Here is a 13,643-nt window from a genome sequence, read left to right as displayed (position 1 = left end):
ACAACTCTATCTCCTCACCATGTAGAAGCCACTACAGCTCTACCTCTATCTCCTCACCATGTAGAGACCACTGCAGCTCTATCTCTATCTCCTCACCATGTAGAGGCCACTGCAGCTCTATCTCTATCTCCTCACCATGTAGAGACCACTACAGCTCTATCTCTATCTCCTCACCATATAGAGGCCACTACAGCTCTATCTCCTCACCATGTAGAAGCCACTACAACTCTATCTCCTCACCATGTAGAGGCCACTGCAGCTCTATCTCTATTTCCTCACCATGTAGAGACCACTACAGCTCTATCTCTATCTCCTCACCATATAGAGGCCACTACAGCTCTATCTCCTCACCATGTAGAGGTCACTACATCTCTATCTCCTCACCATGTAGAAGCCACTACAGCTCTACCTCTATCTCCTCACCATGTAGAGGCCACTGCAGCTCTATCTCCTCACCATGTAGAAGCCACTACAGCTCTACCTCTATCTCCTCACCATGTAGAGGCCACTGCAGCTCTATCTCCTCACCATGTAGAGGCCACTGCAGCTCTATCTCTATCTCCTCACCATGTAGAGGCCACTACATCTCTATCTCCTCACCATGTAGAGGCCACTGCAGCTCTATCTCTATCTCCTCACCATGTAGAAGCCACTACAGCTCTATCTCCTCACCATGTAGAGGTCACTACATCTCTATCTCCTCACCATGTAGAAGCCACTACAGCTCTATCTCCTCACCATGTAGAGGTCACTACATCTCCATCTCCTCACCATGTAGAAGCCACTACAGCTCTATCTCCTCACCATGTAGAGGTCACTACAGCTCTATCTCCTCACCATGTAGAAGCCACTACAGCTCTACCTCTATCTCCTCACCATGTAGAGACCACTGCAGCTCTATCTCTATCTCCTCACCATGTAGAGGCCACTGCAGCTCTATCTCTATCTCCTCACCATGTAGAGACCACTACAGCTCTATCTCTATCTCCTCACCATATAGAGGCCACTACAGCTCTATCTCCTCACCATGTAGAAGCCACTACAGCTCTATCTCCTCACCATGTAGAGACCACTGCAGCTCTACCTCTATCTCCTCACCATGTAGAGGCCACTGCAGCTCTATCTCCTCACCATGTAGAGGCCACTGCAGCTCTATCTCTATCTCCTCACCATGTAGAGGCCACTACATCTCTATCTCCTCACCATGTAGAGGCCACTGCAGCTCTATCTCTATCTCCTCACCATGTAGAAGCCACTACAGCTCTATCTCCTCACCATGTAGAGGTCACTACATCTCTATCTCCTCACCATGTAGAAGCCACTACAGCTCTATCTCCTCACCATGTAGAGGTCACTACATCTCTATCTCCTCACCATGTAGAAGCCACTACAGCTCTATCTCCTCACCATGTAGAGGTCACTACAGCTCTATCTCCTCACCATGTAGAAGCCACTACAGCTCTACCTCTATCTCCTCACCATGTAGAGACCACTGCAGCTCTATCTCTATCTCCTCACCATGTAGAGACCACTACAGCTCTATCTCTATCTCCTCACCATATAGAGGCCACTACAGCTCTATCTCCTCACCATGTAGAAGCCACTACAACTCTATCTCCTCACCATGTAGAGGCCACTGCAGCTCTATCTCTATTTCCTCACCATGTAGAGACCACTACAGCTCTATCTCTATCTCCTCACCATATAGAGGCCACTACAGCTCTATCTCCTCACCATGTAGAGGCCACTGCAGCTCTATCTCTATCTCCTCACCATGTAGAAGCCACTACAGCTCTATCTCCTCACCATGTAGAGGTCACTACATCTCTATCTCCTCACCATGTAGAAGCCACTACAGCTCTATCTCCTCACCATGTAGAGGTCACTACAGCTCTATCTCCTCACCATGTAGAAGCCACTACAGCTCTACCTCTATCTCCTCACCATGTAGAGACCACTGCAGCTCTATCTCTATCTCCTCACCATGTAGAGGCCACTGCAGCTCTATCTCTATTTCCTCACCATGTAGAGACCACTACAGCTCTATCTCCTCACCATGTAGAGGTCACTACATCTCTATCTCCTCACCATGTAGAAGCCACTACAGCTCTACCTCTATCTCCTCACCATGTAGAGGCCACTGCAGCTCTATCTCCTCACCATGTAGAAGCCACTACAGCTCTACCTCCATCTCCTCACCATGTAGAGGTCACTACATCTCTATCTCTATCTCCTCACCATGTAGAGGTCACTACATCTCTATCTCCTCACCATGTAGAGGTCACTACAGCTCTATCTCCTCACCATGTAGAGGTCACTACAGCTCTATCTCCTCACCATGTAGAGGTCACTACATCTCTATCTCCTCACCATGTAGAGGTCACTACATCTCTATCTCCTCACCATGTAGAGGTCACTACAGCTCTATCTCCTCACCATGTAGAGGTCACTACATCTCTATCTCCTCACCATGTAGAGGCCACTACAGCTCTATCGCCTCACCATGTAGAGGCCACTACAGCTCTATCGCCTCACCATGTAGAGGCCACTACAGCTCTACCTCTATCTCCTCACCATGTAGAGGTCACTACAGCTCTATCTCCTCACCATGTAGAAGCCACTACAGCTCTATCTCCTCACCATGTAGAGGTCACTACATCTCTATCTCCTCACCATGTAGAAGCCACTACAGCTCTATCTCCTCACCATGTAGAGGCCACTACATCTCTATCTCCTCACCATGTAGAGGCCACTGCAGCTCTATCTCTATCTCCTCACCATGTAGAAGCCACTACAGCTCTATCTCCTCACCATGTAGAGATCACTACATCTCTATCTCCTCACCATGTAGTGATCACTACATCTCTATCTCCTCACCATGTAGAGGCCACTACAACTCTACCTCTATCTCCTCACCATGTAGAGGTCACTACATCTCTATCTCCTCACCATGTAGAAGCCACTACAGCTCTATCTCCTCACCATGTAGAGGTCACTACATCTCTATCTCCTCACCATGTAGAAGCCACTACAGCTCTATCTCCTCACCATGTAGAGGTCACTACAGCTCTATCTCCTCACCATGTAGAAGCCACTACAGCTCTACCTCTATCTCCTCACCATGTAGAGACCACTGCAGCTCTATCTCTATCTCCTCACCATGTAGAGGCCACTGCAGCTCTATCTCTATTTCCTCACCATGTAGAGACCACTACAGCTCTATCTCCTCACCATGTAGAGGTCACTACATCTCTATCTCCTCACCATGTAGAAGCCACTACAGCTCTACCTCTATCTCCTCACCATGTAGAGGCCACTGCAGCTCTATCTCCTCACCATGTAGAAGCCACTACAGCTCTACCTCTATCTCCTCACCATGTAGAGGCCACTGCAGCTCTATCTCCTCACCATGTAGAGGCCACTGCAGCTCTATCTCTATCTCCTCACCATGTAGAGGCCACTACATCTCTATCTCCTCACCATGTAGAGGCCACTGCAGCTCTATCTCTATCTCCTCACCATGTAGAAGCCACTACAGCTCTATCTCCTCACCATGTAGAGGTCACTACATCTCTATCTCCTCACCATGTAGAAGCCACTACAGCTCTATCTCCTCACCATGTAGAGGTCACTACATCTCCATCTCCTCACCATGTAGAAGCCACTACAGCTCTATCTCCTCACCATGTAGAGGTCACTACAGCTCTATTTCCTCACCATGTAGAAGCCACTACAGCTCTACCTCTATCTCCTCACCATGTAGAGACCACTGCAGCTCTATCTCTATCTCCTCACCATGTAGAGGCCACTGCAGCTCTATCTCTATCTCCTCACCATGTAGAGACCACTACAGCTCTATCTCTATCTCCTCACCATATAGAGGCCACTACAGCTCTATCTCCTCACCATGTAGAAGCCACTACAGCTCTATCTCCTCACCATGTAGAGACCACTGCAGCTCTACCTCTATCTCCTCACCATGTAGAGGCCACTGCAGCTCTATCTCCTCACCATGTAGAGGCCACTGCAGCTCTATCTCTATCTCCTCACCATGTAGAGGCCACTACATCTCTATCTCCTCACCATGTAGAGGCCACTGCAGCTCTATCTCTATCTCCTCACCATGTAGAAGCCACTACAGCTCTATCTCCTCACCATGTAGAGGTCACTACATCTCTATCTCCTCACCATGTAGAAGCCACTACAGCTCTATCTCCTCACCATGTAGAGGTCACTACATCTCTATCTCCTCACCATGTAGAAGCCACTACAGCTCTATCTCCTCACCATGTAGAGGTCACTACAGCTCTATCTCCTCACCATGTAGAAGCCACTACAGCTCTACCTCTATCTCCTCACCATGTAGAGGCCACTGCAGCTCTATCTCTATCTCCTCACCATGTAGAGACCACTACAGCTCTATCTCTATCTCCTCACCATATAGAGGCCACTACAGCTCTATCTCCTCACCATGTAGAAGCCACTACAACTCTATCTCCTCACCATGTAGAGGCCACTGCAGCTCTATCTCTATTTCCTCACCATGTAGAGACCACTACAGCTCTATCTCTATCTCCTCACCATATAGAGGCCACTACAGCTCTATCTCCTCACCATGTAGAAGCCACTACAGCTCTATCTCCTCACCATGTAGAGGTCACTACAGCTCTATCTCCTCACCATGTAGAAGCCACTACAGCTCTACCTCTATCTCCTCACCATGTAGAGACCACTGCAGCTCTATCTCTATCTCCTCACCATGTAGAGGCCACTGCAGCTCTATCTCTATCTCCTCACCATGTAGAGACCACTACAGCTCTATCTCTATCTCCTCACCATATAGAGGCCACTACAGCTCTATCTCCTCACCATGTAGAAGCCACTACAGCTCTATCTCCTCACCATGTAGAGACCACTGCAGCTCTACCTCTATCTCCTCACCATGTAGAGGCCACTGCAGCTCTATCTCCTCACCATGTAGAGGCCACTGCAGCTCTATCTCTATCTCCTCACCATGTAGAGGCCACTACATCTCTATCTCCTCACCATGTAGAGGCCACTGCAGCTCTATCTCTATCTCCTCACCATGTAGAAGCCACTACAGCTCTATCTCCTCACCATGTAGAGGTCACTACATCTCTATCTCCTCACCATGTAGAAGCCACTACAGCTCTATCTCCTCACCATGTAGAGGTCACTACATCTCTATCTCCTCACCATGTAGAAGCCACTACAGCTCTATCTCCTCACCATGTAGAGGTCACTACAACTCTATCTCCTCACCATGTAGAAGCCACTACAGCTCTACCTCTATCTCCTCACCATGTAGAGACCACTGCAGCTCTATCTCTATCTCCTCACCATGTAGAGGCCACTGCAGCTCTATCTCTATCTCCTCACCATGTAGAGACCACTACAGCTCTATCTCTATCTCCTCACCATATAGAGGCCACTACAGCTCTATCTCCTCACCATGTAGAAGCCACTACAACTCTATCTCCTCACCATGTAGAGGCCACTGCAGCTCTATCTCTATTTCCTCACCATGTAGAGACCACTACAGCTCTATCTCTATCTCCTCACCATATAGAGGCCACTACAGCTCTATCTCCTCACCATGTAGAGGTCACTACATCTCTATCTCCTCACCATGTAGAAGCCACTACAGCTCTACCTCTATCTCCTCACCATGTAGAGGCCACTGCAGCTCTATCTCCTCACCATGTAGAAGCCACTACAGCTCTACCTCTATCTCCTCACCATGTAGAGGCCACTGCAGCTCTATCTCCTCACCATGTAGAGGCCACTGCAGCTCTATCTCTATCTCCTCACCATGTAGAGGCCACTACATCTCTATCTCCTCACCATGTAGAGGCCACTGCAGCTCTATCTCTATCTCCTCACCATGTAGAAGCCACTACAGCTCTATCTCCTCACCATGTAGAGGTCACTACATCTCTATCTCCTCACCATGTAGAAGCCACTACAGCTCTATCTCCTCACCATGTAGAGGTCACTACATCTCCATCTCCTCACCATGTAGAAGCCACTACAGCTCTATCTCCTCACCATGTAGAGGTCACTACAGCTCTATCTCCTCACCATGTAGAAGCCACTACAGCTCTACCTCTATCTCCTCACCATGTAGAGACCACTGCAGCTCTATCTCTATCTCCTCACCATGTAGAGGCCACTGCAGCTCTATCTCTATCTCCTCACCATGTAGAGACCACTACAGCTCTATCTCTATCTCCTCACCATATAGAGGCCACTACAGCTCTATCTCCTCACCATGTAGAAGCCACTACAGCTCTATCTCCTCACCATGTAGAGACCACTGCAGCTCTACCTCTATCTCCTCACCATGTAGAGGCCACTGCAGCTCTATCTCCTCACCATGTAGAGGCCACTGCAGCTCTATCTCTATCTCCTCACCATGTAGAGGCCACTACATCTCTATCTCCTCACCATGTAGAGGCCACTGCAGCTCTATCTCTATCTCCTCACCATGTAGAAGCCACTACAGCTCTATCTCCTCACCATGTAGAGGTCACTACATCTCTATCTCCTCACCATGTAGAAGCCACTACAGCTCTATCTCCTCACCATGTAGAGGTCACTACATCTCTATCTCCTCACCATGTAGAAGCCACTACAGCTCTATCTCCTCACCATGTAGAGGTCACTACAGCTCTATCTCCTCACCATGTAGAAGCCACTACAGCTCTACCTCTATCTCCTCACCATGTAGAGACCACTGCAGCTCTATCTCTATCTCCTCACCATGTAGAGACCACTACAGCTCTATCTCTATCTCCTCACCATATAGAGGCCACTACAGCTCTATCTCCTCACCATGTAGAAGCCACTACAACTCTATCTCCTCACCATGTAGAGGCCACTGCAGCTCTATCTCTATTTCCTCACCATGTAGAGACCACTACAGCTCTATCTCTATCTCCTCACCATATAGAGGCCACTACAGCTCTATCTCCTCACCATGTAGAAGCCACTACAGCTCTATCTCCTCACCATGTAGAGGTCACTACAGCTCTATCTCCTCACCATGTAGAGACCACTGCAGCTCTATCTCTATCTCCTCACCATGTAGAGGCCACTGCAGCTCTATCTCTATCTCCTCACCATGTAGAGACCACTACAGCTCTATCTCTATCTCCTCACCATGTAGAGACCACTACAGCTCTATCTCTATCTCCTCACCATATAGAGGCCACTACAGCTCTATCTCCTCACCATGTAGAAGCCACTACAGCTCTATCTCCTCACCATGTAGAGACCACTGCAGCTCTACCTCTATCTCCTCACCATGTAGAGGCCACTGCAGCTCTATCTCCTCACCATGTAGAGGCCACTGCAGCTCTATCTCTATCTCCTCACCATGTAGAGGCCACTACATCTCTATCTCCTCACCATGTAGAGGCCACTGCAGCTCTATCTCTATCTCCTCACCATGTAGAAGCCACTACAGCTCTATCTCCTCACCATGTAGAGGTCACTACATCTCTATCTCCTCACCATGTAGAAGCCACTACAGCTCTATCTCCTCACCATGTAGAGGTCACTACATCTCTATCTCCTCACCATGTAGAAGCCACTACAGCTCTATCTCCTCACCATGTAGAGGTCACTACAACTCTATCTCCTCACCATGTAGAAGCCACTACAGCTCTACCTCTATCTCCTCACCATGTAGAGACCACTGCAGCTCTATCTCTATCTCCTCACCATGTAGAGGCCACTGCAGCTCTATCTCTATCTCCTCACCATGTAGAGACCACTACAGCTCTATCTCTATCTCCTCACCATATAGAGGCCACTACAGCTCTATCTCCTCACCATGTAGAAGCCACTACAACTCTATCTCCTCACCATGTAGAGGCCACTGCAGCTCTATCTCTATTTCCTCACCATGTAGAGACCACTACAGCTCTATCTCTATCTCCTCACCATATAGAGGCCACTACAGCTCTATCTCCTCACCATGTAGAAGCCACTACAGCTCTATCTCCTCACCATGTAGAGGCCACTGCAGCTCTATCTCTATTTCCTCACCATGTAGAGACCACTACAGCTCTATCTCCTCACCATGTAGACCACTACAGCTCTATTTCCTCACCATGTAGAGACCACTACATCTCTATCTCCTCACCATGTAGAGGCCACTGCAGCTCCTGGTCTTCCAACGGTGTGGCAGCAGGCAGCAGTCTGTTGAGACAGTCTAGAGGAGGCAGCAGGTCTAGCAGGTAGCTCAGCAGAGGTCCGGCTACAGACACTGGTAGTAGTAGTAGACTGTTGACGATCTGACACAGCATACTGCCTGCTGCAGACACGTAGATCACATCTAGGACAGAGACAGACAGAGAGTTAATAAACCAGGAAGTGACATGTACATCTCATCTACAACAGAGACAGACAGAGAGTTAATAAACCAGGAAGTGACATGTACATCACATCTAGAACAGAGACAGACAGAGAGATAATAAACCAGGAAGTGACATGTACATCTCATCTAGAACAGAGACAGACAGAGAGTTAATAAACCAGGAAGTGACATGTACATCTCATCTAGAACAGAGACAGACAGATAATAAACCAGGAAGTGACATGTACATCACGTCTAGAACAGAGACAGACAGAGAGTTAATAAACCAGGAAGTGACATGTACATCTCATCTACAACAGAGACAGACAGAGAGTTAATAAACCAGGAAGTGACATGTACATCTCATCTACAACAGAGACAGACAGAGAGTTAATAAACCAGGAAGTGACATGTACATCACATCTAGAACAGAGACAGACAGAGAGATAATAAACCAGGAAGTGACATGTACATCTCATCTACAACAGAGACAGACAGAGAGTTAATAAACCAGGAAGTGACATGTACATCACATCTAGAACAGAGACAGACAGAGAGATAATAAACCAGGAAGTGACACGTAGATCACATCTAGGACAGAGACAGACAGAGAGTTAATAAACCAGGAAGTGACATGTACATCTCATCTAGAACAGAGACAGACAGATAATAAACCAGGAAGTGACATGTACATCACGTCTAGAACAGAGACAGACAGAGAGATAATAAACCAGGAAGTGACATGTACATCACATCTAGAACAGAGACAGAGAGATAATAAACCAGGAAGTGACATGTACATCTCATCTAGAACAGAGACAGACAGAGAGATAATAAACCAGGAAGTGACACGTAGATCACATTTACAACAGAGACAGACAGAGCGTAAATAAACCAGGAAGTGACATGTACATCTCATCTAGAACAGAGACAGACAGATAATAAACCAGGAAGTGACATGTAGATCACATCTAGGACAGAGACAGACAGAGAGATAATAAACCAGGAAGTGACACGTAGATCACATTTACAACAAAGAGACAGACAGAGCGTAAATAAACCAGGAAGTGACATGTACATCACATCTAGAACAGAGACAGAGAGATAATAAACCAGGAAGTGACATGTACATCTCATCTACAACAGCGACAGACAGAGAGTTAATAAACCAGGAAGTGACATGTACATCACATCTAGAACAGAGACAGACAGAGAGTTAATAAACCAGGAAGTGACATGTACATCACATCTAGAACAGAGACAGACAGATAATAAACCAGGAAGTGACATGTACATCACATCTAGAACAGAGACAGACAGAGAGATAATAAACCAGGAAGTGACACGTAGATCACATTTACAACAGAGACAGACAGAGAGTTAATAAACCAGGAAGTGACATGTACATCACATCTAGAACAGAGACAGAGAGATAATAAACCAGGAAGTGACATGTACATCACATCTAGAACAGAGACAGACAGAGAGATAATAAACCAGGAAGTGACATGTACATCACATCTAGAACAGAGACAGAGAGATAATAAACCAGGAAGTGACATGTACATCACATCTAGAACAGAGACAGACAGAGAGATAATAAACCAGGAAGTGACATGTACATCACATCTAGAACAGAGACAGACAGATAATAAACCAGGAAGTGACATGTACATCACATCTAGAACAGAGAGACATGAAATGTACTATGCATTATGTGGGTTAAATGCTGTAACAACAGAATAAAACAATTAATACAAGTCCCATGACGGTAGTGACTGTCCATTACTGCTTATCTCTTATCAACCATCAGTTATTTACTTTAATAAAATATTTATATTATATTACATTTGTTTTATTTGATAACTTTATTATTAAGAGAGGGAGAGAGAGAGAGAGAGAGAGAGAGAGATTGAGAGGGAGAAGGAGAGAGAGGGAGAAGGAGAGTGAGAGAGAGAGATTGAGAGGGAGAGAGAGAGAGAGAGAGAGAGAAGGAGAGAGAGAAGGAGAGAGAGAGAAGGAGAGAGAGGGAGAAGGAGAGAGAGAGAGAGGGAGAGAGGGAAGGAGAGAGAAGGAGAGAGAGAGAAGGAGAGAGAGAAGGAGAGAGAGGGAGAAGGAGAGAGAGAGAGAGAGAGAGAGAGAGAGAGAGGGAGAGAGAAGGAGAGAGTGGGAGAAGGAGACAGAGAGAGAGAAGGAGAGAGGGAAGGAGAGAGAGGGAGAAGGAGAGAGAGAGAGAGAGAGAGAGAGAGAGAGAGAGAGAGAGAGAGAGAGAGGGGGAGGGAGGGAGGGAGGGAGGGAGGGAGGGAGGGAGGGAGGGAGGGAGGGAGGGAGGGAGGGAGGGAGGGAGGGAGGGAGGGAGGGAGGGAGGGAGGGAGGGAGGGAGGGAGGGAGAAAGAAAGAAAGAGGGGAGAGACAGACAGACAGACAGACAGAGTGATACAGTAGTAGACATAATAACCTCGTAGTTTCTCTCTGATGCTGCCGTTCCAGGAGCTCTCCTGCAGCAGGGTGGCGGAGCGGGAGAAGATGTCTGTAGCGTGGGGGAGCAGCAGCTGGAGGTGCTTATGGAGCAGAGCCACACTGCTAGAGTTCTGGAGGTATTAAACACCAGGACAATGTTACTAACTATTACTACTGGAGGTGCTTATGGAGCAGAGCCACACTGCTAGAGTTCTGGAGGTATTAAACACCAGGACAATGTTACTAACTATTACTACTGGAGGTGCTTATGGAGCAGAGCCACACTGCTAGAGTTCTGGAGGTATTAAACACCAGGACAATGTTACTAACTATTACTACTGGAGGTGCTTATGGAGCAGAGCCACACTGCTAGAGTTCTGGAGGTATTAAACACCAGGACAATGTTACTAACTATTACTACTGGAGGTGCTTATGGAGCAGAGCCACACTGCTAGAGTTCTGGAGGTATTAAACACCAGGACAATGTTACTAACTATTACTACTGGAGGTATTATAGACCAGGACAATGTTACTAACTATTACTACTGGAGGTATTATAGACCAGAACAATGTTACTAACTAACTATTACTACTGGAGGTATTATAGACCAGGACAATGTTACTAACTATTACTACTGGAGGTGCTTATGGAGCAGAGCCACACTGCTAGAGTTCTGGAGGTATTAAACACCAGGACAATGTTACTAACTATTACTACTGGAGGTGCTTATGGAGCAGAGCCACACTGCTAGAGTTCTGGAGGTATTAAACACCAGGACAATGTTACTAACTATTACTACTGGAGGTGCTTATGGAGCAGAGCCACACTGCTAGAGTTCTGGAGGTATTAAACACCAGGACAATGTTACTAACTATTACTACTGGAGGTGCTTATGGAGCAGAGCCACACTGCTAGAGTTCTGGAGGTATTAAACACCAGGACAATGTTACTAACTATTACTACTGGAGGTGCTTATGGAGCAGAGCCACACTGCTAGAGTTCTGGAGGTATTAAACACCAGGACAATGTTACTAACTATTACTACTGGAGGTGCTTATGGAGCAGAGCCACACTGCTAGAGTTCTGGAGGTATTAAACACCAGGACAATGTTACTAACTATTACTACTGGAGGTGCTTATGGAGCAGAGCCACACTGCTAGAGTTCTGGAGGTATTAAACACCAGGACAATGTTACTAACTATTACTACTGGAGGTGCTTATGGAGCAGAGCCACACTGCTAGAGTTCTGGAGGTATTAAACACCAGGACAATGTTACTAACTATTACTACTGGAGGTGCTTATGGAGCAGAGCCACACTGCTAGAGTTCTGGAGGTATTAAACACCAGGACAATGTTACTAACTATTACTACTGGAGGTGCTTATGGAGCAGAGCCACACTGCTAGAGTTCTGGAGGTATTAAACACCAGGACAATGTTACTAACTATTACTACTGGAGGTATTAAACACCAGGACAATGTTACTAACTAACTATTACTACTGGAGGTATTATAGACCAGGACAATGTTACTAACTAACTATTACTACTGGGGGTATTATAGACCAGGACAATGTTACTAACTATTACTACTGGAGGTATTATAGACCAGGACAATGTTACTAACTAACTATTACTACTGGAGGTATTATAGACCAGGACAATGTTACTAACTATTACTACTGGAGGTGCTTATGGAGCAGAGCCACACTGCTAGAGTTCTGGAGGTATTAAACACCAGGACAATGTTACTAACTATTACTACTGGAGCTATTATAGACCAGAACAATGTTACTAACTATTACTACTGGAGGTATTATAGACCAGGGCAATGTTACTAACTAACTATTACTACTGGAGGTATTATAGACCAGGACAATGTTACTATCTATTACAACTGGAGGTATTATAGACCAGGACAATGTTACTAACTATTACTACTGGAGGTATTATAGACCAGGACAATGTTACTAACTATTACTACTGGAGGTATTATAGACCAGGACAATGTTACTAACTAACTATTACTACTGGAGGTATTATAGACCAGGACAATGTTACTAACTAACTATTACTACTGGAGGTATTATAGACCAGGACAATGTTACTAACTATTACTACTGGAGATATTATAGACCAGGACAATGTTACTAACTAACTATTACAACTGGAGGTATTATAGACCAGGACAATGTTACTAACTAACTATTACTACTGGAGGTATTATAGACCAGGACAATGTTACTAACTATTACTACTGGAGGTATTATAGACCAGGACAATGTTACTAACTAACTATTACTACTGGAGGTATTATAGACCAGGACAATGTTACTAACTAACTATTACAACTGGAGGTATTATAGACCAGGACAATGTTACTAACTATTACTACTGGAGGTATTATAGACCAGGACAATGTTACTAACTAACTATTACTACTGGAGGTATTATAGACCAGGACAATGTTACTAACTATTACTACTGGAGGTATTATAGACCAGGACAATGTTACTAACTAACTATTACTACTGGAGGTATTATAGACCAGGACAATGTTACTAACTATTACTACTGGAGGTATTATAGACCAGGACAATGTTTCTAACTATTACTACTGGAGGTATTATAGACCAGGACAATGTTACTAACTATTACTACTGGAGGTATTATAGACCAGGACAATGTTACTAACTATTACTACTGGAGGTATTATAGACCAGGACAATGTTACTAACTATTACTACTGGAGGTATTATAGACCAGGACAATGTTACTAACTAACTATTACTACTGGAGG

General features: G+C 45.8%; 1 protein-coding gene across 1 annotated transcript in view; it reads right to left on the bottom strand.

Annotated features, from left to right (window-relative positions):
- herc1 (HECT and RLD domain containing E3 ubiquitin protein ligase family member 1) overlaps positions 1–13,643 on the bottom strand; it is a 273,217-nt gene that overhangs the window by 227,810 nt on the left and 31,764 nt on the right. Inside the window, exons 14-15 of the mRNA XM_064983713.1 lie at positions 10,842–10,974; positions 8,171–8,362 (exon numbers count right to left, since the gene is read on the bottom strand). Of these exons, the coding sequence (XP_064839785.1) occupies positions 8,171–8,362; positions 10,842–10,974 (325 nt within the window). The remainder of the gene's footprint in view (positions 1–8,170; positions 8,363–10,841; positions 10,975–13,643) is intronic.

The sequence above is a fragment of the Oncorhynchus masou genome, chromosome 2 (assembly GCF_036934945.1).
Source record: "Oncorhynchus masou masou isolate Uvic2021 chromosome 2, UVic_Omas_1.1, whole genome shotgun sequence".
In the NCBI taxonomy this organism is placed as follows: domain Eukaryota; kingdom Metazoa; phylum Chordata; class Actinopteri; order Salmoniformes; family Salmonidae; genus Oncorhynchus; species Oncorhynchus masou.
This window is presented reverse-complemented; position numbering and strand designations above follow the sequence as displayed.